The sequence below is a fragment of the Lepidochelys kempii genome, chromosome 7 (assembly GCF_965140265.1).
Source record: "Lepidochelys kempii isolate rLepKem1 chromosome 7, rLepKem1.hap2, whole genome shotgun sequence".
Lineage (NCBI taxonomy): Eukaryota > Metazoa > Chordata > Testudines > Cheloniidae > Lepidochelys > Lepidochelys kempii.
This window is the reverse complement of record NC_133262.1, coordinates 32,111,883-32,139,836: the sequence shown is the minus strand read 5'-3', so window position 1 is coordinate 32,139,836 and position 27,954 is coordinate 32,111,883. Positions and strand designations below refer to the sequence as shown.

At 45.2% G+C, this 27,954-nt stretch overlaps 1 protein-coding gene across 3 annotated transcripts; it reads right to left on the bottom strand.

The window, feature by feature from the left end:
- Positions 1–709: 709 nt before the first annotated feature.
- On the bottom strand, positions 710–27,673 carry SYVN1 (synoviolin 1). Of its 3 annotated transcripts, none has more exons than XM_073351868.1 (16): positions 27,606–27,673; positions 18,522–18,670; positions 16,670–16,762; positions 16,052–16,204; positions 15,265–15,313; positions 12,971–13,074; positions 12,249–12,375; positions 10,968–11,067; positions 10,806–10,871; positions 10,003–10,119; positions 9,252–9,427; positions 8,437–8,595; positions 7,590–7,709; positions 7,143–7,329; positions 5,644–5,798; positions 710–5,213 (listed from the first exon to the last, which is right to left on the bottom strand). In XM_073351868.1, exons 2-16 carry the CDS (start codon positions 18,651–18,653, stop codon positions 5,059–5,061), a joined length of 1,893 nt encoding a protein of 630 aa, XP_073207969.1. In that variant the 5' UTR covers positions 18,654–18,670; positions 27,606–27,673; the 3' UTR covers positions 710–5,058. The 3 variants fall into 3 exon arrangements, with proteins under 3 accessions (XP_073207969.1, XP_073207970.1, XP_073207972.1); XM_073351869.1 differs by lacking the exon at positions 27,606–27,673 and adding an exon at positions 23,682–23,796; XM_073351871.1 differs by lacking the exon at positions 27,606–27,673 and adding an exon at positions 17,695–17,790 and having other exon boundaries at positions 18,522–18,602.
- Positions 27,674–27,954: the final 281 nt, after the last annotated feature.

The following is a 27,954-nucleotide window of genomic DNA, read 5'->3' as shown; positions in this document are numbered from 1 at the left end:
AGTCAACCCGTTCTCTGCCCCAACGACCCCGCAATAACTCGACCTAAGGTACGTCAACTCCAGCAACATTATTCACAGAGCTGGAGTTGCTTAGTGTAGGTTGACTTACCGCAGTGATGTAGACATAGCCTAATAGTCTCCCACAGCCATCACCGGAAGTGTTTGTGAGCGGGAGACGAAGGAAGGAGCTTAAGTCTACTTTGCATTTGCAACATTAAGCCTTATAGTACTTGTGGGCAGGGATAGTTAATAGGCAGACTGGGGACCACCAAACACTTTTGAATAGACTCTGAAATCTTATTTACTTATTATTGTTGGGTTTATTATTATTTTCTCTGGAGGCCTTGACTATACCTTTGACCAAGAAATTTGGTCCTTGACAAAAAATAGATTACCCCTGCTCTAGGGCATAGGCTGGGTGGTAACTATTATTGACATTTTATAGAAATGTAAACTGAAGAACAAGGAAGTTACAAAACTTGGTGCTGGCCTCCTCCCTCGTTTCCCTTTCAGTAAGGGCAGAACCATGAAGGAAAATCAGGCATCCTACCATTTTTGTGCCTGCTATCAGTACTAAATCATCTTGCCAAAGGGAGGCAATGGATTAGTAGGGTTGTGTACTTACTATAGGGAGAGCTGGTAGCACCACTTGTAAGCAAGGCTGCCTAACACTTCCCATCCAAAACTATCAAAGCACTACAACACCATCTTTAAAGCAAGTTTTATTTTGCAGTATATACAATTTAAGCTATTAAAAATGTACACAATATTTACAAATTAAATAATAATTATCCAAACCCTCTTCACCTCCAACACATAACTCTGCAACACAAAAACAATGAAAGAGAAGTTAAAGGAAGCCATTGGGATGAATATAGGGCATGAACATTTCCCAATGGTCTCTCATTTATGTATTTTCCTCTTCATTTATGTATGTAAATAAACTCCTGAAGGATGCAAATGTCACGGAATGTGTGGCACAGTTTAGCACATCCTCTGCTAAATAGTCATTTTATTGAAATTGAAAACAAAAAATATGGACACTTCCCTAAACTATTCCCATCTTTAAATTCAAACAATTTAATTTTAAACAGGACATATGGCATATTTTTTAAAAATAAAACTTTCTAACCAATCTCTGGAAGCATGAGACCAAGTTTTCTCCTCTTCCGCACACCCGGCAGTAAATTAAAGATGTTTATGCAGGCTAGCTTGTTATTGCAGAGTTCCTCATATTACCACAGTTATTTCTGGTAAGGAGCCAAACAAGTTATTTTGGGGGCATGGAGGAGGGGAAGGGACCCTCAGCATTACATGGACTTTGGAATCAAAGAGGATATATGAGGAACACATGTCAAATTCTGAGTTGATTGATCTTATCATCCCTTTATAGAATGAAGAAAAGGCCCTTCTGCTCACTGAAAGAAATGAACATGTTCCAAGCATGCTGTCCCCTTTAAAAAAGAAAAAAATGCACTCTCTCACTACTTCATGTTCCATAGCCAGAGAACAGGAGGTTCTCGATCCACATTTACAGATGAGTCTACATTTATGTATAGATTTTACTCATGCTTTTTGTTGTTGTTCTTCCTTAAAACCAAGTTTTTCCTTTCTTAAGGTTTGGATATAAAGAAAGGAAGGAATGCATAGTTATTACACCAAATGCAAGGTTAGCCCACTGTCTTGCTACAAAGTGATATGCAGCCTGGTTGCCTTTTGATACCCTCTCCCCACCAGAACACCAGGATCCTAGCTGTCTGCCAGATATCACCATCCCTTGTCAGTCACTCACTCCCGTCCTCAATGCTCTGTTCTAGGTCTCGGTGGTTGGGACTCCCATCCAAGCCAGTATTGTAATCCTGATGTGCCGCCAAAAAAACCACAGATCTATGTTTTAAAAATATAAATCTTTAACTAGTTTTGCCCTTCTCCAGAAGGAACTCAAGTATTAAACGAATTTACAACCCTTAAGTGCTGTCTCTGGATTGTTTCCCTGAGATAGGTGTATGATTAGAAGCCACTTAAAGAGAAGCACTGAAGGGTTATACCAACTGCTGAATTAAAGTAAACTGAATAGCAAACAATGGTTTAGAGAGTCACCACACACACAATTTTTGTTTTTTTGGGTGGGGAGGGGAGGAATTTTAGGACTCATTCAGTGCTGGTTCTATGATGTAATCTATTGCCCGTTGCAGAGCATCTTCCCGATACCAAAAATGCTTATTTAACCCTTCATTGCCTCTCCTATCTAAATCCAGCCCATGGCTTACTTCCCCATTAAGTTGATATCCCTATAGATACAGGGGTTTTTATACTGTATTATGCTTGCGTTAGGTATGTGAGTTCACATAACGCTATTGGATGGGATTTTCAAATCACTCAAGGACTTTTAGGACCACCAGTCCCACTGAAAGTCAACAGGACTGGTGCTCCTAAGTCACTTAAGTGATCCCCCTGTCATGACTTACACTCAGGAGACATGTCAAACAATTACTCAAGCCAGATTAGTCCTCTCAAATTACATTTTTGAAACACAACGTTTGGGGACTTTAATATCCCTGCCTGTTGTCTTAACCTATTGGTCCTGTTTTTAAAACTATATAGGCTCACACAAAAAGGGATAGAAATACCCTATCGTAGTGGCCAAGATAGCCAAGAACTTTTTCCAGCTGATTGCTAGCAGACTGAACAAACTCACAGTCCATAACCACGACCACGGTTTAACTGCTCGCTTACGTCAATTCAAAAAGTTTTGAGTTTGGTGTTAGTCTTTTAAGGTGCATTGGTGTGCAAGCAAGGATCTGGGGAAAGAACTAGGCTGGACAGATTGCGGAGGAGTTACTAAAAATCTAACATATGTGAAGGTGCTACAAGTAACAAACCCATAAAGTCATATGTTCTTATCATATCAATTAGCCTAATGTCCTTTAATTGACCTACAGAGTCTGGGTAGTAAAACAGACTGGATGAGCAGGGTCTCATTGCTAATGGGAAGTTTCTACTTATTTATTCAAAGTAAAGGTATTTTCCAACAGGAGTCCACCACTAATACTGTCAATCAACAAGAGTCCATTCAACCGTTAATAAGCCCTTCTGAAGTTGTTGGGCCACTGCTATAAAAAAGAAAAAGAGCAGAGGTGACTGTTTTGTGTCTTGAAAGCAGCTCTTAGAGAACCTGACTGTGGTGCCAGGAGCTGTACAAGATCCACAGGGACAATTCACAGAAGATGGCTATGGGACCATGGCTTGCATACAGAACAACATAAACCTGGCCAATAAGCCATTTTCATCCCAAGCATAAAAGCACAGACTTAAGTAGAATCACAAAGGATGAGGCTGGCCCATTCTCTTCCAAGTAAGACTGGAGGTGAAGAGGTATTTCATCTCCCAACTCCTTAGCAACTAAAGTGTCACTATGATGAACAAAGCATGTGAAAGCTGCAACATTAGAGAATATCAAAGGCCAGGAGGATCATTGAATAGCCATGGCTACTGAAACTTCTCCAATCCTTCAATGTAGGAAACATGACAAGTGCTTCTCTGGTGGTGGGGCACAGAGAAGGGGGGAATATTAACTACATATGACTAACTTCTAAATTCTTCACTATCTGTGCCATCAGCATAGATTCATTGCTAAACACAGGCAAATCAATACTCTGGTTTCAAAGGTCTAACAGACTCCATTCTACATCCAGAAGATGTTATTCTTGCTGGGATGAATATTTGAGCAGTGTAAGCCAGGGGATGTCGTTTTAACTCCATGATTATCTCCTTCTAAGATGATCATCCCAATGCCATTTGGATAAAACTCTTTGAGCATCACAGTTTGCGATCAATACTGAAGCCATTTGCACTAAGTTAAATTATAGATTGTGAGAGCCCGCACTGGGCTTCCTCAGATGATGCAGAACGTTGATCTCCACCCACACTAGAGCACTCAGAGAGGAAATAAAGTTAAAAATGGACTTTAAACCAACTCACAACTCTCCCACAGCAACCCATGGGCCTCAAGTATCCCACAGTGTCCACTGCTCCATTCAGTGCTCCTCGCTCAACAAAAATAAATTCAAAAAAAGGTATAAAGCAGAAGCGATGGTTGATATTGTAACTTTACCCCACCACAAACCAATTCAAACTAGCAATGTCTACCAGCAACACCTAGGGTCTGGATCCTGCCATCCTTAGGCTTAACTGTCTTGGGAGTTCTGGCTGAGTATTAGCAGGGGATGACAAGTGTGTTTCATGAACTCCTCTCACCTTGAACTGAGTCACCTACATACATTGCTTCTACATATAAATCTGAGACTAAGCTCACTTACAGGTATCCTTCCAAGGGTAGTTTGTTAAGGAAATACACCTCTTTCCCCCTTTCATGATGGGAGCATGTTTCTTATGGACTTCCTTCAGCTAAACATTAGCATTGTTAGGATGAGCCCAGAAGGCATTGCTTGAGGATGGAGGCCAGCCGCCGCATGAATGCCAGAGAGGTAGAAAGAACTGGGTTAAAGCAGGAGAGAACTATTTTGAGAAGTTGCCACCCAACTCCTGTTGGGCAGATGGGGGAAGGAATGGCAACTTTCTAAACAATAGATATGCCCACTGTAGTTAAGTGGCACACCACAGAAGTCCCTGGGGTCTGATCACCTCAGCCCTGTGCATCACGTTTTGTAGGACCACCCTGCTTTTCAGAGAATGCTGCTGGGAAGGCTCTGGAATTAGAACAGTTAGTGCACAGGTGGGTATGACTAAATCTGCACATCAGAGAGAGGACAGCTGCAGACTGGGCGGTGGGGTTTTTTGTTGTTGTTGGTTTTTAAATTAGAAACCATGGCAGATTAAAGAGTCAATTCTGAACCCCAGCATAGCGGCCCTAGCACTCTCATGTCAAGTCAGCACTTGGTGCAGGTTAGAACGTCCTAACAGAGCGATGGCAGAGTCTCATTTCTCTTGTCGTATCCCCAACCACCACCGCACACGCTGCTTTTCAAAAGAAAAAGTCAGTGTCAAACGGTAACCCAGGCAAGACAAGGTACTTAGGAAAGGGGGATTGGAGGGGTGTCAATGGGAAGGGGGAGAGGAGGATTCCAGTTTCTGAAGCCGGCGCCTGCGAAGCTCAGCTGTGTCAGGCTCCCCCGGTAAAGGCTGCTCCTCTTCTTCCTCATGCCCAGCTGGCTCTGTGTATCCCTCCGCACCCACCAATCCAGATGGATCATCTGAGACAGCAAGGGGGGAGGAAATCATCAGAGGTTGACATCCACCAGATTCCTTTGTTTCCCCTCGCGCCAAAGGGACTTAGAACCACTACTTTAGAACAGCCAAATGTGGCCATTAGCACTTAAAGGGACAGCCACGTAGCTGGTCTCATTCAGCAGCAAACCCTCAGCTGGGACACACCAGCATGACAGATGCTGCCTATCTTGGATGCACCTGTACCCTGCACAGTCAGTAGATGTGTTGCACCTAGGATGAACATGGTGCAGCCATGTGCCATCAGCTGCTAAAGCCTCTTGCTACAACTTTTGGCCCCCTCTGCAAGGTTTCTTAGGGAATGGGTTAGGTCTTGTTCCTAGACCATGTGGCTAAACAGCGACACTATGAGGCTTCGCACTACAAGGTCCTACAACAAGGAGGACTTTTGTCTACCTGTTTGTCCTGTCGAGTCTGGTTCCACTGCTGGAGAGGTCCCTGGGGAAGAGGTACTGTCGGGTGAATTGAAAGTGGTGGATTCTCTGGTGGGTGTCTCTTGAGAGGAGGTTGAAGTGTTTAGGCTGCTTGGCAGCTGCGTAGGACGGGGTGACCTGTCCAGAGGGGAAGCCAGAAGAGGGTTACAACGTGGAAAGCTATAAACAGACCATGTTTAATTCTTTTTAGTATGCTATCACCCAGAGGGCCCAGATGAGATCAGGGCCCTAACAAAAGAACTTTACAAAAGAACTGTCAGACTGGATCAGATCCTTGGTCTATCTAGTCCAGTATCTTGTCTCCAACAATGGCCAGGACCAAATGCTTCAGAAGCAGGTGTAAGAACCTCACAGTAGGCAGATACAGGCTAATCTGCCCCTCCCACATTGGCTTAAGCAATGAAGTAGGAAGTTCAATGTCCCTTCCAAAAATTTTTGCTGTCATGACAACTCTCAATATTCTCGATATCCATATGCAAGCCCTTTTTGAATCTTGTGTAATAAAAAGAGTGCTCCTGCCCAGAACAGTTTACAATCTAAATGGATGCGAAAGACAAAGGTTTACCATCCTCCTCTTTATTTATAGCAAAGCTAAGGCAAAGAGAGAGAAGTGACCCAACTCACGCAGGATGTCAGTAGCTGAGCCAGGACTTGAACCCTGATCAGACTTGAACCCAATACAGTGTCTTAGCCACAAGAACACACTTCTGGCTTCCAAACTCTGCTTTCCTAGCTCATGTTTCCTTTCACAGGGGTGGTGAACAGAACCTTGGCCTGAGTGCAAGTGCAATTGCATCTTCCAGCACTTCCAGTGCAGGCTTATTCCTGGCCCAAGGATAGGAATAAGGGTGTCTCCACACTTCGGTGCCAATTTGCCCTACGAGCAAGCAGGACTTAAAGTATCTACTCAGTGCTATAAAAAGGAGGTATTGCTAGGAACTGAAACTCTTGAGTTCTCACCCTCACTCTGAGAAGCTATCTATGGCAATAGCTTCTCCACCGCTCTGCTTCAGGCCCCCCATTTTTACCATGCAGCTGGTTACTGACCTATGTCATGTTTTGAGGTTTGTACATAATCCCTAGATCTTACATGGTACTTTTCATCAGCACATCTCAAAGCACTTCACAAAAGGTGGTCAGTATAATGATTTTCATTTTACAGATGGGGAAACTCAAGACCAGTGGCAGAGTTGGGAGTCGATACAGGTCTCCTCAGTCCCAGTCCAGCACTCTATCTCCTAAGCCCCACACATTGGTGGTACAAGCTTTGGGTACCTGTTATCACCAATGAAGACCACGCACTTTTAGCATCGTGAGGACAGGGAGCCAGCAGTTTGGAATCACATGTCATTACAATATGCTATCACTAAGCTAGATGGATTATAGTCAAGTCAGTGGTTGCACCATGTGTCTGACAGAGTAGAAAAGGTCTCACACCCTGCTGCAGTACTGGATAGTTACCCAATGGTTGCCAGAACGGTGAGATACTGGTTTATCTGTAACATGGCTGCATCTAGGAGTGTGTGGATGTTCTGCAGACACTGGAGCCTGGCTTCCAAATGCTGCCGGTCATGTCCTTCCATGGCACGGAGCTCTTCGTCTGTCAACCCAGCAAACCCAGCGGGTGGCACAGGCATAGGAGGGAAGCCTGTTCAGAAGGAAAACAGATGGTCTGTAAGAGAGGACGCAAAGCAAGCTTCCTGACTCCCTCTCCAATGGGCAAGGTTTTAATTACTGGTGAAATCTATCAATTTACTGAAGACGATATGAGCCACCATGCTCCTGGCAAGTTGCTAATTTGGCCCTTAGAGACAAAATTTGGATATTTTCTTTTCCCTCCCCATGCTCCCAGTAGAGGAACATCCTTCCCCCATCCAGCCCTGGATGGAAAAAGCCACCCTAGCTTACCAAATAGAGGTGGCAATGCCATTCCCATCCACGGGGGAGGGAAGGGAAAGCCAGGCACTGTTCCCACAGGGGCAGTGTCCGATCCAGATGCTGAATCACCAACAGGTCTCGAGGTACTCGCTGCAGAGGGTGAAGGGGACAAAGCAGATGATAGCCTGGTTAAACAGTCATGGTACATTTATGCCCATCCACCGCTTTACACATAGCCAATGAGGTTTCAGCATGTCTTCAAACACACAACACCGGGGTATCTTTCTTGGGTCAATGTTAGTTAATCCCACACTATAAAATAACGTCAAAAAGTTAAGGGGATATGAAGCCTTTCATCTCTAGGGGTGCCAGATCCAACCTGGCCTGGAGGTGGAGACTAGCTACCTTGGAGGGGGAATGAAAAACAGAGCTTTTTCTCTCTCGTGCACTAGCACAGTTCCAGTACCACGTCTGAGGGACTGGCTGGATCAGGGAATTGGATACAGGGCCTTTCCCCACTTAGGGGCACCAGCTCCAATCCAGCCCCAGACTGGGGAGATTGGCTGGCTCAGGAGGTTAGGGAATGGGATATAGGGTCTTTCCCCCTTTAGGGGACGAGCCACAGATCAATAGCATCAAAGCGGTTTTCATCTTGTGGCAACTCTATGGTCTGTTGGTGAGTCTCTGTCCAAACCACAGAACCCACAACTGGCATAACTGGCCTCCTTGCTGGCAGTCCCAACTTACAGGTTTAGAACAAAATGGGCCGTGGAGGACCAGAAGCAGGTCACAGTTGAAATATGTTGGTGGGGCAGTGAGAGGGAAGCCTGCGCCAGTGATGGCATGAAGAAGAAGGTTAGACTGTGTGGCTTCTCACCTGTTGTCTGAATGCCTGAAGCGGAGGGTGCACTGGAAGCAGCAGAGGGATTCTCTGCATTGTTGGGTGGCTGGACACCAGGCACTGGAGGAAATGGACCTATGGGAGGCCAGAGGGGGAACATCCCAGGAGGAAACGGGGGCAGGATTCCTTGGGGGACTGTGGAGTGAAGGAGAGAAGTGGATGACCCACAGAGAAGAGATGCCAGACAGACACTACATTTCTCCAGCACCTTCCAGCCAAGGGTCTCAAGGCACTTGAGACATTAACAAAGTCTCAGGGGAGGTAGGTCACTGTATTACCCATTTTACAGAAGTACACTTATGGAGAGTGGCAGTCACACAATGGCAGAGCGGAGTCCTGATTCTCAGCACACTCACACCCAGCTCCAGCCACAGGACTATATTCCCTCTCCAGAAGCAGGAACAGAATCCAGGAGTCCTGATTCCCACTCTGTTGCTCCAAGAATTACACAATTCCTCTCCATTACACAATGCTCTTACTTTCCCTCTAATGACAGAGAAGCTAAAGGGCCAAATGTCTTTGGTTATTCCCATACGGCCCAACATATTGTAATGTGGTTGTGTGTATAACTGAAGGCAGAATTTGGCCCAAACAAGGTACATTCAGTAGTACAACGTAGTAATACACTTCAATTTTTCAGTGCTGGGCAAGTAGTCCCAGTATCAACAGCTGCTGCACCTCAGCCCAAAGGTGGCTGCAGTGATTCCCACCTGGGATGAATGGCATCAGGACAGGATTACTGAGAAACTGCTCAGCCCTGCTGGCTTGGTGTCCAGAGAAGCTGTACTCACAGTTCGGTGGCTGGGGGATCAGTGGAGTATGGTGCGGCGGTGGCTGCTGTTGCTGCTGCTGCGCTTGCTCCTGTTGCTCGGGTGGCGTCTGGGACTGAGTGGGGAGAGAGGCACGGAGGACGTCCATGCGGCAGGTGGGGCAGGTCTGCTGCCGCTGGAACCATGAACGCAGGCAGCTGTGGAGGGGGCAGAGGACACCTGGTTAAGACTGGCTCATTTAAACAGGTTACTTTTTCAGGGCAATAGGATTTACACACAGTCCCGACAATTAGCTGGAGACACCCCTCGCCTGCTATTGTTTCTCACTCTTGCCATGGGTAGGTGGAGAAGAGAAGAGATTTCAGCCTGCGTAGCCCATTCAATCCATGGCTTCTCAACAGAGACAGCCAAAGAATCCAGTTCGGATTATGTTTGTTACATGGACCTGCTTGCTAGGGATTGAACTTGGAGCCACCAACTCACAGGCCTCCAGACAACAGTGACCAGGCATCACAGTTGAAAAGAGATGGATTGGTCGCAGTGAGCTACAGATGAGGGGACTGAATTCTTTTACAAATCCTTTTTATTTGTTTGGTTCTTCCCTGGTTCCATGCACCCTACAGCAAGGAGGAAGTTACCATGCCCTGGCTCCTCCATTATACAAGGACAACGCTTGGATTTTCATGCCTTCGGCAGCTAACTCCACACCACAAAGAAAGCCATCTGCAAGCAGCTGCGTGGGCAGACGTATTAGCAGTAAGCCTTTCCTCACCTGGTGTGGAATATGTGGTTGCATGGCAGGCGTTTAGCGCCCATCACCATCTCCTCCCGGCAGATAATACAAACATTATCCATTGCTTGAAGCTCTTCTGGAGTGGCATCAGGGTATCTGGGGAAGCAGTAGAGTTTTAAGAGGCAGTAACATATATATTCTCTGATGATCTACAAGGGCAGTGATGTCAATGATGGAGCAGGGGCTATAAAAGGAGATAATTAAGCAAAGGGAAATTTAGGCTGGATAGCATGGAGATCTATGTGAGACAGTCCACCCAACCCCAAGGGAAGTCGTCTTGCCCAGGGCATTCCAAACTGGATGAGACAGGACTGAGGGGGTTGCGCTAGATTAGCTGTGATTTACTAGGCCTCTAACAAGCTGTACACTGGACTGAGTGTCTTAAACCAGACTGCTCTAATGTGGATTTCCCGTTTTAATTAAGCTTAAACGGCCAGAGAGATTCATTGTAAACATGGCTGTGTGGTCTTGTGGCCAGAGGACTGGACTGGGAGTCAGGAAATCTGGATCCTACTCCCAGCTCTGCCACTGATGTTGGGCAAGTTCTTTCCCCTCTGTCTCTGTTTCCCACTCCCACCCTTTGTCTATTTCGAATGTAAACTCTTTGGGACAAGCGCCATCTCCCTAGGTGTCTGTGCAGCGCCTGGCCCAATGTGGTCCTCCACACCCCAATCTCAGTCGAGGGAGTGAGGGGTCTGTGCGGTGCCCTGCCCAATGCCTTTAGGCCCTACTGTAACAGATTTCACTCTATAGAAGCAATTTCTCTCCAACTGGATACCTACAGAGTGTTCATGTTGCGAATGGCGCGGCGTGACATGATGGCATCAGTCACAGCTCTCTTGAACTGCCTGAAATGACACAAAAGTTGCTGGAGTTACATACACACACACAGGAACAGTATCAGACACTCAGCACGTGCTCAATCGATACCAGAGACATCTTACCTCATTGCCAGGTACATGGGCCGGATAGCAAAGAGAGGGAAAGTGTGCACTTTGATCATGATGGTCATGAAGGCCATGTACAGCAACACTTTAATGAAGCCTGAAGAGGAAGGAGAGATATTAGTGCTCTCTCTCTCTTTCTCATGTGCCTCTACTCGAAGGATCTCATTGCCCTTAAACACTAGCGAACTCCCTCATCAAACCCTGGGAGGCAGGGAAGTGCCTCAATTTTACAGGTGGGGAAAGAGGCACAGAAAGGAAGCAACTTGCTCCCCCATGTCACACAGTGAGTCAATGACCAAGCTAAAAACAGAACCCAGGAGGCTCTAGTAAAGCAGTCGCACTCCCCTCCCAGAGCTGGGAATAGAACTCTGGAGTTTTGGCTCCCAGTTCCTCCCTGCTCTAACCACTGACCAACACTCCCCTCCCAGAGCTGGGGATAAAGCGCAGGGATCCTGACTCCCCATTTTCCTTGCTCTAGCCACCAGACCACAATGCCTGCACAAACCAACCCACTGTGGCCTCCAGAAATCCACCCAACCCACATTTTGATTCCAATCTTACCAAGTCATCAGCATTTTAGGCCTGGTCTACACTACAGAGTTAGATCAACATAAGGCAGCTTACGTCAACCTAACTCCGTAAGTGTCTACTCTAAAATGTAGCTCCCACCAATGTAACTCACCCACTACACTGACTTAACTCCACCTCTGTGAGAGGCATAGCACTTAAGTCAATGTAGTTAAGTCGATGCAGAGTCAATGTAGACACTGCGTTGCTTACATCAACTGTTGCTGCCTTTCAGAAACCGTCCCACAATGCCCCACACTGGAAGTTCAATCGGTGCAAGCACTCCTGGTGAGTACACACACCGCCAACGCAATAAGCGTAGTGTGAGTGTGTAAAACTGATTAAATTACTGTGGTGGCTGTATGTTGACGTAACTTAGGTCAACTTAATTCTGTAGTGTAGATTGCCCTTAGTTTTAATGATACATTAAATCATTTTGGATGGCCACAGGCTTCTCTTACAAACACAGCTCCTACTTAGCTCCATTTCAATCCCACTTTCTTCCCTTCAAATGATCAATGAAGTGGTGAGACCATCTACAAACTACCCCTCCCAACCATGCTCCTATGAAGAGCTCTAGCACAAGGCCCAATATAGCACCACAATTCAGGCTCCCATGACTGTTAGATGTTCATACGGGAGAACACACAAGTCCCCACTGGGCTATGAAAGGAGCTGGCTGTTATCCAGAGCTGGGGAGAGAGAGCATACCTGTGAAGAGCTCCGTGTACAGCATGTAGACGGCCTTGTTGTCCCATGGATTCTCACTCTGCAGGTCGACTGAATGCAGAATGTACTTTATGAAGATTGTGAGCACCATGGTCATGAGGATGGCATACTGTGGGGGCAGCAAGGAAAGAAGAGGCATATCACAGGATGCTAATCTTTTAAAGGCATTGGAACTCATCTGTACCCTGTGTCAAACTCAGCCCAGGGACCAGGTCACATGGTTGGAAACTGGTGTCTCCGAGCCAGGCCCGCACAGATACAAAAGGCAGCCTGAGTTCAGGGAGAGAAGAAGGGAGTAGGGCGGCTCTCCTTAGCTCCCTGGCAGATGGCCTGGGAGTGCAACCCTACAGGAAGCAGGCTGGAGGAAAGCCTAAGCAGAAGGGAGTAAAGATTCACCTTAAATTAAAGGCAGAGGGCCTGGGGAACCAAACCTGCATGGAGCAGATGGTCTCCATCAAAAATCCCAGGGCAGGGGAAAGGACCCAATTGATATGCTTAACTTCTGTTTTTGGAGAAATAAAACAGAACCACGAAGAAGAGGGACCAAAATCCAGATGCTGCCAAGAGAACTCTGATGCACTGGCAGGTTAGTCCGCCCCACTGGCTTACAATGCATCACAGAGCTCTGATTTGCAGTAAGTAGCATAGCAAGGCAAATATTCCTCCCTCCCTCCTTGCCACACAGGCAGACATTTATTTCATACCTCAAACCCAAAGACCAGCTGGACAGAGGCTCCCCGGGTGAGGATGCTGTGGTAGGCATGGCTGACAAATAGGAAATCCAGGATGCCCAACAAAAGCATCAGAGCTGGACACAGAAAGAAGGGAGGTCAGACACTGGAATTACAATACTGAGCTGTGATTTGGGGTACACATGGGGAAGGGCTGACAGAACTAAAGAAAGGGATGATTTAAGCATAAGACTAGGAGCCAGGACTTCTACAATCTATTCCCAATCCTGGAAATGGAGTGTGATCTAGTAGCCAGAGTATAGGTCTGAGAGCCAGGATTCCTGGGTTAAAACCTTAATTTTCCCACTGACTCACTGTGTGACTGTGGGCAAGTCGCTTCATGTCTCAGTTTCCTCATCTGTAAAGTAGGACTAACACCCTTCTCACAGGGGATTGGGAAGCACTAGGCAAGTGCCACGTGGAAGAAATTGAACCGCTACATCCCATATACAGAACATTTCAAACTCTAAACTGCATGGGATGAAAGCCATGCTGGGGTGTCAGACATTGATATTTATATTCCAGCAGAGCCCCAGTCAAGATCTGGACCACATCACACAGCACAAACACATTTCAGTGGGTCCCTTAGGATCCTCTGAAAGCCCCAGCCTCAGTTTCCCATGGCACTTTCTTGCACGAGTCAGTATGTTAACCCCAGTGTGCTGCATAGTTTCATTCTTCCTTCCTGAAGTTTTAGTTAGCTACAGGGTTCTCCTTGATATCCTGTCTTCAACTAGGTTGCTGTGAGCTGTTAAACAGCTGCTCTGCTCCAACCCAGAGTTGAAAAAGCAATCTAATCCATAAAAAGCCTTCTGGAAGACATTACATACTGTTCTGACAAGGTTATCGATTCTGAACAGTCTCACACTCAACTGCACAAATGAGAAGGGGTTTTACATTAGCGTATTTAGCCTGTCACATGCAAATTATCTTCTGAAATTATCTTTCCTGGCCAGCTGTTGCTGCTCGTTGAGTCCTGGAGAGGAAACGTTCAGAGTAGAGAAACTCTTCCCCCTCCCCAGAAGATTTCTGTCAGGTATCAAGCCAAGTCATGCCTTCATTAAACTTCGTTGCTTTAATGATTTCTCCACATCCTACCCTCTGCATGCATAACACTTACTCATAGTCATTTTCATTATTAACAGTGCAGGCAGAGGTTAGCAAGCTTCTCACCCACAGCTTTGCCAGTGCACCTCATTCAGAATGGCAGCCCACCACCCTCACTGCTATTCCAGGGCTGATCTGTTCCCACACCTCTGCCAATAAACCTCAATCCTGACTTGCAGCCCCCACATTCCAGTCCCGGATCCTCCCTTACCACTGCCAGTGCCCCACAATTCTGAGCCACTGCATCCCTGCTACTCCAGTCCTGCATTCTCTATGCCTCTCAGTTCTAATCCACAGCACTTCCTGCTAGTCTAGTCCTGGACATTCTCCTGACACTGTTCTGCCACTGCTTCTAAACCCTGACTTGCTGCACTCCCTGTTATACCACTTCTGGACTCCTGACTCTCAGCTCTTTTAATGCCCCTCAATCCCAACCCACAGCTTTCTGCTATTCCAACCCTGAACCCCAAAGCGCTCGGCTGATGCCCCTCAATCCTATCTGCAGTCCCCTTGCTATTCCAGCCCTGGGCTCCACCCAGATACACAACTCTACAAAGGCCACTCAGTCCTGACCTGCAGCCCCACTCCCCACCCTTACTAATCGTGCCCTGGACTCTCCAGTAGAAATAGATCTGCCAATACTCTCAGTCCTGACTAGCTGCATCTCCTGCTATTCAAGTCCTGAGCTCCAAACATAGATTGTTGAGGGAGAATTGTATGTTTGTTTTTGGAAAATGGGGACTAAGCCTGTTACAGAGATCTGCGAATCTCAGAGATAAGAAACCTATTAGGTCCTAACAGAACAGTCTCTAAAGGACCAGAACTAGGCAGAGAAAATGAGATTCCACATATGATCTAAAGAGAATTTGAAGTAACTGCTCTCACACCACAAGGCAGATATGTTAACATGCTGAACCAATCCTGCTCCTACAAGTCTGAAGACTTCCCTTGCAGGTAGATTATCCCATATCTGCCACACTGCAGTGTTTCTTGCACCTTGCTCTGAAACATCTGGTGCCGGGCTCGGTCAGATACAGGAGACTAGACTAGATGCACCTCGGGTCTGATCCAGTATGGCAATTACATTGTAATGGGAGGAGGAGGGGAGAGAAACAAGAACAGGGGAGAACAGGCAAAGGGAATAAAATAAAGGCACTTACAGATTATGCGGAAATGAAAGAGCCAGGAGATGTTTGGACTCCTCTCCATCTGGGAAGAGATGAACAAACTTTTAGGACTCTCCACCCAATTTTCCAAAACTCCATTCTCTGCATTCTGACTGCATGGATATCCAGGAACTGTAAAGAGTTACTGATGTAGGACCAATAGGCCAATCTTATTTTCTATCCATTTTGGTTTCTACACCACAAGCATCATCGTGTCTTGCTGATTCCTTGTCTGCTGGCATCAGTGTCTTGCTGCTCTGCAAAACGCTGAGCACGCTGAGGTACTGAGCTACTTTAGCTCCTATGGAATCAGCGCTTTTACTATTTGTATTACTCTAGAACAGGGGTTCTCACAACAAATTTTTTGGTGGCCTAACTCTTGCTGGTGGCCGTTCTGACAATTTTTCCTAAAGTTACATAAGTAACTTTAGGAAAAACAAATAAATATGCACATATAGATGTCCAAATTATTGTAATTTATTTAAGTGAGATAATCCTGACCAGCCTGGCCCGAAGGACAATTGCAGAAGCACTAATGAGAAAAATGAATGTAGAACAAGCAGAGGACACAAAAGGATCTGCTTCCAATGCTCCCTACACACAGAACACACTGTGCTGTGACAACCAAAGCACAGTGACAATGGTTTTCATCCCTCAAAAGGCCACAGAAGTACCTTAGATAGACAGATCCCTTTTTGTTACCAAGATCACTGAATGACTCCCCAGATAGATTGCAGCCAACCCCAATCCGGCATCCTTTTCAGCAGCATGTCAGACTTACAAAGTCCACCCGGTCCTCAGCGAGCCAGTGGAAGCACTTGAGGAACAGGAGAAGGGTGAAGAGGGCCACAAATCGGGGACTGAAGTCATCTCTGAAGACAGTGAAGGCCAGGCAAGTTTCCGTGACTGCATACCATGACCTCTCAAGTAGGTGCTGAGAGAGAGAGAGAGAGAGAGAGTTAGCAGCACTGTCCCAGTTCCCCACATACAGCTCATCTTAGCTCTCAGTACTGAAGGGAGGAGGGGAAGGAACGTCTGCTTGTATGTCCCAATTTCTAAGGGAAAGCATTTTCTTTTGCACTCCACCCCCTTCCCTCTGAGGATCTCAGAGCACTTGGGTATCGAACTCTGTACCATGGTTCTGTAAAATGGGGTAACAGCAGTGCCTCACAGGGACGTTGGGAGGATACATACGTTCAAGACAGACGCTCAGACACTCTGGTAATAGGGGTCATGCAAGTACCAATGATAGATATGATTTTATGCTCAGCATCAAAATCTCATTTAACTTAAAATCAATGCAGTTCTCAGAGCAACCCTCTGCTACTGTGTACCTTCGTCACCCAACATAAGATTGTGCTGCAAGTAATCAGTTACAAGGGCCAGAGGCCTCACTCACCTCCATTTCTGCTGCTCGGAGCTGGCCAAAAAACACTTTGCCCATGAATTTGCCCAGGAGGAAAACCAAAACAAAAGCCTGAATGTAGAGAACCTGCAGGGAAGGGAAAGGGAGAGATTGAGCCAAAAGAAACACAGACACACTACAGTTTATGAACCAAACCAGACCAAAAGAAAAGGCTGGTGAGAACAATCCTGCAGCACCGCTTCTAGCCTAGATCAGACCTTCCCATCCTTAAAGTCTATGATTTACAACACCCAAGGGATCTACTTTAACCAGTTATGACTGTCCTCTGTCCACTTCAAGGCACGTAACACACTCGCATCTTATTTCCCATCCCCAAGGAAACATATGGCTAGTTTTCAGTTAACCCCTTCACAACATCCTAAGGCCCTTCAGGGTGTGTGTAATCTGTGTACCCTTGGGCCTGGAATTTATATTTTGAAGGTACTTTGGTTACTGTAGGGAATTGGTGAGATGTACAGATTTCTACCCCACTTGCACCTGCACGTTATGTGTATGTTAAAAAAGCCCAACTGAAAACAGATGAATGAGCCTTTCCAAATTTAGCTAGAATTTTGCAAGCCAGCTGTGGAGTCAGTTACATGCACACATACTTATAAATATTTCCCACACTAAAGCAGTACTTTGTTCCGAGTACTACTGGCTCAGCAACTGCTGTAGCGTGGAAGTGTTTGTTTTGGTCAACATACCCTGAGGGAATAGAAAGCAGAAGTGAACTGAAAAAAGAGCCACTGGATTACATTGATAAAGAGAAATGACTCATTTGAATGCTGTCCAGTGCTCCCTGAAGTAAACTGAGGGCAGGAGGAGAGGGACAGGACTCTGTCCACTCCCTAGCAGATGGATGCCAACCTCACACAGAAGTCACCATCACAGTTTGCACTTATTAGTATCCTTGCTGGAAGACTGAGTGGAGTGGTTAAATACACATTAGGCCATGGAGACAGAACTACCTCCAGGCAGGGCTAAAGCCCAGTGGTGGATCAGTATGGAATACTTGCCCTGCAGCTGGCAATGCTGTACCTATCCGTGGGATAAACAGAGTGTGAGAGGCTCCAGAGTGGTCAATCCAGCATCTTTCACTGACATTGCATCTCCTCAGTTAAACAAAAGCACAAGGAAAAAGGAAGCCAATATTTCGACTGACTAGCAAGATTCATTTGGGACCTCAACTCCTGAGCCTTCAACTTAAGAGTCAATCAACCCAAGGATGAAATGAGACAGCCAAAGACTGTGCAGGATTTGGCTCTGCTCTGTATCAAAATAACCCTGGATTTCAGCTCTCTTGAAAATGGTGATGTCCCCCACGCCCTGTGTAAATGTAGAGGTACTACATAACAAATTGTTTCCAGGGATTGGAATACAGCACTGGTTAAAAGGATTGCGTTGACAGGAATTTTCATTACTGCTGCTCCTGTTTTTATACCACATCCCACCAACATACCAGAGCCCTCCCTTTAAGAGGTAAGCTTAAATTCCATGTCACACTCAATTCACACTCCCTCTGCTGACGCTAACAGTAAGGGGGACACAATTAGTGCCAACTGTGCTGGGTTAATTGCAGCTTGGATTCTCAAAGTGGGCAAGACCCCATGAAACTCATTGCACTGATGAGCAGCAAACAGGAATGACTTTCAGTCACTACCAAACTGGGAGCTCAAAAACTAGCTCTCATTACCAGTCCCCCAGAATCAGGTCACTTCCACATGGCTTTGGATGGCCACTGTAGCAGTGCAAGTTAAATACCAATAGTTGACAGGCTGAGCCATTACCAGAGCAATCTGATCTCCACCCCACAACCTGGACAGCCCATGGACTGCATACTTACTGCCATGCTGGGGCTGGATTTGGTCAGATACACCACTGTTGGGTAGAACTGGTGCTTCAGGTAATAGGCGTGAGCCACTACCACCGATGTCAGAGCCAGGCTGGCAGCCATCATGATTGCCGTTCGGAACATCTCCCCAGCCCAACGACCTGGGTGAGAGAAGACAGACATGAGCAAACGGTTTAGAGATACAGAATAAAGCCATAGCTGCCTTCACATCACCTAAGGCAACAGAAGAGCCACCAAATTTGCATTGTAAGGGGTCAGTGGATCATTGCTGTATTTGGTTTGCTGCTTCTTGGCTTAACAGAGTTTTCATTACATTCCCCCTCTCCATCTGCTTTGTTCTTGGCCTCACATACTGTAAGTTCCCACCAGGCCATGGACTTTGTCTTCCGATATTTGTCTGCAAAACGCCTATCAAACACTAGGTGATCACATAGCAAACTTCCTTTAACCTGGATGTAAATAGTTATCAAAGGATATCAAGCACTTTACAAACAAAAGTTATCAAGCACTTTAAAACAAAAGAATCATTCCATGCAGCCACCTCTAGGGGTGGGACAGGGAAGCTCTTAAACAGCCACACAGCACCAATCAGCAATAGTTTATGACTGGATGCAAAGAACAAGTCAACCAAGATGGAATTTTGAGGGGAATTTTAGTTAAGAAGAAAGCAAATATCCAATTTGGAATTGGACCACAATATCATGGGTTTTGGCATCCCATCCTTGTGAAATCAGGGGTATTTTAATGATCACAAGTGAGGGATTGGTGCTTCTACCAACATTGTACCAAATGCATATGCAAACGAGGAGGTATTTTCAGGCAAGACCTCCATCCCTTGAGGTGCGTAATTCAATGCTGAAATATCTGACATGATCTAACTCTAACAGAATTTATGAACTTGATGCAGGAAACCCTGGGTGACATTCTCTGGCCTGTGTTCTGCAGGAGATTGGAACCTAGATAATCAGAATGGCCAATGCTACATAAAAACTGGTGAACAGTAACTGTTTTGAGCCTGTTGCCCTACACAGTCAATGGATATATTAAAACAAACGCCCGCTGAGAATAGACCAAAACTTCAGCGAGGCCATGATCCAAGCAAGGCCTTTCTCTAGCATCAAAAATGCAATTTATTCAGTGGAGATTTTACACTTTGTACAGTTCAGACAAGAAAGTGAATACAGCCATTGTACTGACTATAAACCTAATAATGAAAACAATGTTCCTGGATTGTCAATGTTGTGAACAGAAAAATTAGTGAAAACTTGAGCTTTCTCCAGGCTAGAGAGCTTTTACCCTGCTCCTCCAAGGATTCTCAATTACATTTTATAGGCCAGACTGACCTGATTTAGAGGGGGAAGTGAAGGCAGCTACCAAAAAATAAATTATAACAAATGAATGAAAGGGAAAGTTAACAGTAATGAATATACGTCAGAAGCCAGGAAAAGCAAAAAATTGATAAGGGAACCAAAGAGACACAAGGAGAATCTATGACCAGCAGAATTAAGGACTATAAGGAGTTTTTTTAATACATTAAGAACAAAAAGAACCCTAACAATGTTTTGGTCCATTACTAGATGTAAATGGTAGAATTATCAATAATGCAGAAAAGACAAAGGGTTCAATAAATATTTCTGTTCTGTATTTAGGGAAAACACAGAGGACATAGTTATATCACATAATGACGACACTAACATCCTCCAGAGATACTAGTGGAACAGAAAAAGAGCAGCTACTGAAGTTACACATTTTTAAATCAGCAGGTCCAGGTAACTTGCATACACAAGTTTTTAAAAAGCTGCTAAGGAGGTCACTGGAAAGTTAATGCTGATTTTCAGTAAGTTTTGGAACACTGGGGAAGTTCCAGAAGACTGGACGAAAGCTAATGTTGTGCCAATATTTAAAAAGAGTAAACAGGATGACCCAGATAATTATAGACCTGTCAGTCTGACATAGATCCCAGGCAAGGTAATGGAATGGCTAATACGTGAGTGGGTTAATAAAGAATTAAAGGGTAATATAATTAATGCCAATCAACATTAGTTAATGGAAAATATATCCTGTCACACTAACTTGATATTATTTACTGATGAGATTACAAATTTGATTAATAAATTTCTGTAAGGCATGAGACTTGGTACTGTACTACATTTTAGTTAAAAAATAGAATATAAAATTAACAGGCACACATTAAATGGATTAAAATATGGCTAACTGATAGGTCTCAAAAGGTGATTGTAAATGGGGAATCACCATCATCCAGGTGTATTTCTAGTGTAGTCCCACAGGCATTGGTTCTTGGCCCTATGCTATTAAACATTTTTATCAATGGCTTGCAAGAAAACATGAAATCATCACTGAAAGTTTGCAGTTGACAAAAATTGGGGGAGCAGCAATTAATGAAGAGGATTAAGTGAGGTCACTGATACAGAGCAATCTGGACAATGCATGTTTTAATACAATTAAATGTAAATATTAGGGCTGTAGATTAATCGCAGTTAACTCACAATTAACTCAAAAAAGTATATCGTAATAAAAAATTAATCACGATTAATCGCATTGTTAAACAATAGAATACCAATTGAAATTTATTAAATATTTTTGGATATTTTTCTACATTTTAAAATACATTGATTTTTATTACAACACAGAACACAAAGTGTACAGTGCTCATTTTATATTTTTTATTACAAATATTTGCACTGTAAAAAATGATAAAAGAAATAGTATTTTTCAATTCACCTCATACAAGTATTGTTGTACAATCTCTTTATTGTGAAAATGTAACTTACAAATGTAGATTTTTTTGTTACATAACTGCACTAAAAAAAAAAAAAGTAAAATTTTACAGACTACAGTCCACTCGGTCCTACTTCTTGTTCAGCCAATCAATAAGACAAATAAGTTTGTTTACATTCACGGGAAATACTGCTGCCTGCTTCTTATTTATAATGTCACCTGAAAGTGAGAACAGGCTTTCGTTCACATGGCACCTTTGTAGCTGGCGTTGCAAGGTGCCAGATATGCTAAACATTCGTATGCCCCTTCATGTTTCAGCCACCATTCCAGAGGACATGGTTCCAGTCAGAGGATGCTCATTAAAAAAATAATGAATTAAATTTGTGACTGAGCTCCTTGGGGGAAAACTGTATGTCCCTTGCTCTGTTTTACCCGCATTCTGCCATATATTTCATGTTATAGCAGGCTCAGATGATGGCCCAGCACATGTTTGTTTTAAGAACACTTTCACATCAGATTTCACAAAACGCAAGAAGGTACCAATGTGAGAGTTCTAAAAATAGCTATAGCACTCACCGGAGGTTTAAGAATCTGAATTGCCATCCAAAATCTGAGAGGGACGAGGTGTGGAGCATGCCTTCAGAAGTCTTAAAAGAGCAACACTCCAATAAGGAAACTACAGAACCCGAACCACCAAAAAAGAAAATCAACCTTCTGCTGGTGGCATCTGACTCAGATGATGAAAATGAACATGCATCAGTTCGCTCTGCTTTGGATCATTATCGAGCAGAACCCATCACCAGCATGGATGCATGTCCTCTGGAATGGTGATTGAAGCATGAAGGGATATATGAATCTTTAGCACATATGGAACACAAATATCTTGCAATGCCGGCTACAACAGTATGATGTGAATGCCTGTTCTCACTTTCAGGTGACAGTGCAAACAAGAAGCAGGCAGCATTATCTCCTGCAAATTGTAACCAAACTTGTTTTGTCTGAGTGACTGGCTGAAGTAGGACTGAATGGATTTGTAGGCTCTAAAGTTTTACATTGTTTTATTTTTGAATGCAGTTATTTTTTGTACATAATTCTATATTTGTAAGTTCAACTTTCATGATAAAGAGATTGCACTAGAGTACTTGTATTAGGTGAATTGAAAAAGACTATTTTTTACAGTACAAATATTTGAAATAAAAAGAATAATATAAAGTGAGCACTGTACACTTTGTATTCTGTGTTGTAATTGAAATCAATATATTTGAAAATGTAGAAAACATCCACAAATATGTAAATAAATGGTATTCTATTATTATTTAACAGTGCGATTAATCAGGCAATAATCGTGATTAATTTTTTAATCGCTTGACAGCCCTAGTAAATATACACATTCAGGAATAAAAAAATGTAGGCCATACATACAGAATGGGGGACTCTATCCTGGGAAGCAGTGGCTGAAAAAGATTTGAGGATCATGATGGATAATCAGCTAAACGAGAGCTTCCACTATGACACTGTGGCCAACAAGGCTAATGCAATCCTTGGATGCATAAACAGTGGATTACTGAATAAGAGTAGAGAGGTTATTTTACCTCTGTATTTGGCACTGGCGTGACCACTGCTGGAATACTGTGTCCAGTTCTGATGTCCACAGTTCAGGAAGAATGTTGATAAATTGGAGAGGGTTAAGAGTAGAGCCAGCAGAATGGTTAAAGGATTTGAAAACATGCCTTAGATGATAGGCTCAAGGAGCTCAATTTATTTATCTTAACAAAGAGAAGGTTAAGGGGTGACTTGATCACAGTCTGTAAGTACCTAGATGGGGAATAAATATTTGAGAATGGGCTCTTCGATCTAGCAAACAAGGTCTAACATGATCCAATGGCTGGAAGTTGAAGCTACACAAATTCAGACTGGAAATAAGGTGCACATTTTTAAAAGTGAAGACATTTAATCCATGGAACAATTTACCAAGGGTTGTGGTGGATTGGCAATTTTTAAATCCAGATGGGATATATTTCTGAAAGATTTGCTCTAGGAATTATTTTGGGGAAGATCTATGGCCTCTGTCATACAGAAGGTCAGTCTAGATCAGTGATTTTCAAACTTTTTTTCTGGCGACCCAGTTGAAGAAAATTGTTGATGCCCATGACTCAGCGGAGCTGGGGATGAGGGGTTTGGGGTGTGGGTGGGGCTCAGGGCTGGGGCAGAGGGTTGGGGTGCAGGAGTGAGCGCTGCAAGGTGGGGTCAGGAATGAGGGGTTCAGGGTGTGAGAGGGGGCTCAGGGTTGGGGTGCAGAAGAGGGTCAGGGCTCTGGGCTGGGGGTGCAGGCTCTGGGGTGGGGCCAGGGATAAGGGGCTTGTGGGAGGGGGGGTCTCAGGGCTAGGGCAGGGGATTGGGGCACAGGCTTACCTTGGGCGGCTCCTGGTCAGCGGAGCAGCAGGGGTGCTAAGGCAGGCTTTCTGCTGTCCTGGTACCGTGGACCACGTTGCGCCCTGGAAGCAGCCAGCAGCAGCTCTGGCTCCTAGGTGGAGGCATGCAAGTGACTCCATGCGGCTCTCGTCTGCATGCACCACCACCCCAGCTCCCATTGGCCAGTTCCCAGCCAATGGGAGTGCGGAACTGGTGCTCAGGGCAGGGGCAGCGCATGGAGCCCCGTGAGCCCCCTACCTAGGTGCCAGACCTGCTGCTGGCCACTTCTGTGGCACAGCACAGTGTCAAAACAGGTAAGGACTAGCCTGCCTTAGCCGGGCAGCACCGCCGATGGGACTTTTAGCAGCCTGGTCGGCAGTTGCTGCAACCCATTGCCTTACATTCTGCAACCCAATACTGGGTCGCGACCCGCAGTTTGAAAACCGCTGGACTAGAAGATCACAATAGCCCTCTCTGGCCTTGGAATCTATGAATTCTATACAATACACTGTCCATCTAGGGAAGTCCTGTTAATGTTTTTTCTCAAGCTACTATGCAAACCTCTGTGGTAAAATTCCCACTGATATATGCCACATGACAACATTCAATACCCTGATTAATAAATATTAATACCACCTAGCTCTTATAACACTTTTCATCAGTAGATCTCAAAGTGGTTTACAAAGGAGGGGCAATATTATCCCCATTTTATAGATGGGGAAACTGAATTACGGAAGGGTGAAAGTGATTTGCCCACGGTCACCAACAGACCAGTGGTAGAGCCAGGAATAGAACCCAAGTATCCTGAGTCCCAATCTGTTCTATCCACTAGGCCACACTACCTCCCCATATTGATTAGCACCTTGCATCCAAGGTTCACAGTGTTGTAAGAAAAAGCGGACATTATTCCCATCTTACAGATGGGGAAAAAAGCACATGACCCATGGGCACAAAGCAAGTCAGAAGAAGGATGGTTCTGTAGTTTTGAAGCACCAGACTGGGACTCAGGAGATGTGGGTTCTATTCCCAGTTCTGCCATTGACTTGCTGTGTGACCTCAGGCACATCACTATCATTCTGCACCTGAGTCGTAAAACAGGAATAACAAACTTTCCTTTTCTGTCCCGTCATTGTCTTTTTTTAAGTTGCCCTGAAAAGCATACAGTCTAAGTATTCTCTCTTACGCTGTGTATTTAAAGCAACTAGCACAATGGGACCTCGAGGCACTAATGCAATAATAAATAAGAAAATATGCCAGTAGCAGTCAAGGGAAGAGAATTAGGTCTCATGCCTCCCAGAAGTCTCTGCTCTAGTAACTAAAGAGCATCCTCTTCCAGAGCCAGGCATAGAACACAGCAGTGTCTCACAATCCTCCAGCTACCAGATCAGACTGAGAGACACCTGTGCTTTCTGAATGCCTAAATACTCAAGTCCAATTAGCAGCATTCCTATGCTAGAACATTAAAGCATCACATTATAACAAAGCAAAACACTGACACATAAGAGTGAACATAAAGCAGTTCTGTGCGCTAAGGCTGTCATACATTTCACAAATCACAAGTAGGGGGGTGGAATTTTAGTTAGCCATCCAGATTGCTTCTTTGGCCATGTCTTGCCCCTTTTAGGAAGTTATTTATAAAATGAGTTTTTGAGACCACACCTTTCTCTTTGCTTAAGTTTCAACCAGAACTGGTCTGTCCCTTTGTCCCCTAAACCTGTGAATTATAATCTCCATGTTTAGATTAAGATAATTTAAATTCTATAAAACAGATGGCAGAGTTGTCGTTAAAATGTTAGACAACAGTTTATGAGCCTGCACATGACTAGCTACTTAGGTTACTTTAACAGTGGAGTTACATGCACACCCTCCATTTCAAGTAGCTTATAACAGAAATGCTGACAGCCTGTATCCATTCAAGTGACAGGGAGTACCACTTGGAGATTCTTATGCGGATGTCATTTCCATGTCCCACACTAAACACTTTCAGCTTCAGTCAGTCCACCTTGCACTAAAACAATTTAGTTCTTTAAATACTTATGTACTAGAAGTGGATCTTTTATAACACAGAGTTCGCTAATATATTTTACATTTCATTAGTGCCTTTCAGACCAAAGGCTCTGGAAGCACTTCACTGATTATACATTATTAATCCTGTTTATGACAGTAGGGCCTACAGGCCAACCAAGAATGGGGCTCCATTGTGTGGGGAACTGTACAGAATAGTCAATAGACTCTGCCCCAAACAGCTTACAGTCTAAACCACAGGTGGCCAACCTGAGCCTAAGAAGGAGCCAGAATTTACCATTGTACATTGCCAAAGAGCCACAGTAATATGTCAGCAGCCCCCATCAGCTCTCCCCCGCTCCCAGTGCCTCCAGCTCACTGGCAGCCCCATTGATCAGCACCTATGCCCCCCGCACCTCCCAATCAGCTGTTTCGTGGGGTGCAGGAGGCTCTGGGGGGGGAAGGGGAGGAGCGAGGGCACAGGAGGCTGAGGGGAGGGGAGGGGATGGGAAGGGGTGGAGTGGAGTGGGGGCAGAGCCTGTGGCAAAGCCAGGGGTTGAGCAGTGAGCACCCCCCGGAGTCGGTGCCTATCCAAGGAGCTGCATATTAACTTCTGAAGAGCTGCATATGGCTCCAGAGCCACAAGTTGGCCACCCCTGGTCTAAACAGATAAAACAGATGAAGAGGGTGGGAGGGGGAGAGCATATGACAGACAGACCCAGAACATCTTAGAAAGCACAGCCAATTCAGAGATGAAGGAATAAAACTGTAGCTGGCACAGTGTGTTATGAGGGGGTGGGACAGGTGAATCATGATCAAAGACTCTCCAATAAGCCCTCTTTGTTGCAGAAAGTACTGGGAGTGATTAGACGGGATCTATAGTTTCTATCCTGAGCAGATAAGACCTTGTTTGTAGACTGCATGAATCTTATTTATCAGCCTCGAGATCGTGGTAATGTTATCCCCACTGGGCTTCAATCTCTGGTTCCAGGGAATCTTGACAACCTTTCAAACCTGAGGGTAGAACTGAGCCTTCCCCTTCACGTAAGCAAGAATTATCATATAAAGTGCTTGGGACATACTTCAATCTTGCTAGCAGATAGGAGACAGTCAGCATTCATATTATTTCCTCACAGCTCCAATCCTTTCTCCTCCCACATCCATTTTTTAAAATACTTGCCTCTCCTTCAAATTATTTCCTCCTGCCAGTTGGGTTTTAAACTTTATTGAAGTTTGAGAGATGGGAAAGTGAAGAAGTTACACAAATTGGAAAGGGGAGAATTGTTAATTCTTTCCTGAGCTGCTTCAGAAGTTCTCTCCCATCATTTTTAATATTGAAAGAAAGGGAGGGTATCAATTTCCTTACGGGTCTCTTCTCCCCCAGTACATATGAGTGACACCAAGACACACAATAATCCCCACCGCTTCCAGCACTTTCAAGGGAGCATAAAAGGACACTCTCCATCCATGTGAGCTCTACTACCCCTCCCAGCATCTTTGCCCCTCTTTTCCCCCAACCAGAACAGCTCAGGCCCCCAACAACTACTTAAATCCCAGTACTCCCCTCCCAGCTTCTCAGATGCCTCCTACTACACAGGCTCTAACTTGCCCACTCCATGCCCCCCTCCCCAAATCCACCTTACTCAAGTGCCCAGAATCGAGCCCCCTTCTCACGTACCACGTACCCAGCCCACCCAGATCCGATCTCCCCTTCTCCAGACCTTCCAGCATCCCCCTCGCTCCCTATGTCCCTCAGGCTTCAGCTCCTTCCCCAAACCTCCTACATCCCCAGCAACCTCACTTCCCACTGTTCCTTCCCCAGATTTCAGCCCCTCCCCGGGCCCCCTTGCTCCCCAGCTCCCTCATACCCGCTGCACCCCACAATCGGTCCCTCGCCAGGTCTCCCCGGCCCGGACTCACCAAGATCCGGGAGCCCCTCAGGCTGCTGCTCCCACCACCACAACCAGCTGCACCTCCCCCCCACCCTCCGCCGGAAGTCCTGAAGCTAGGAGACACCTCACTTCCGTTTGGGATGTACCATCTGTACACATCGTAGAAACCCCACCCAATTCACCTCTACGGGGACTAGCTCCAGCCACGCCCCGGGGTCTCGCCTCAGACCCTCCCTTACTTAGAGCATCGAGCGTTACAATTCGAACCCAACCAGCTCCCCCGTTTCGGGATGCAGCAGAGCTGAATCAAATTCACAATTCCCTGCTGCCCCCCACTATTTCAGACGGTACGGTCCCAGTGTCTACTTGGTATCGTC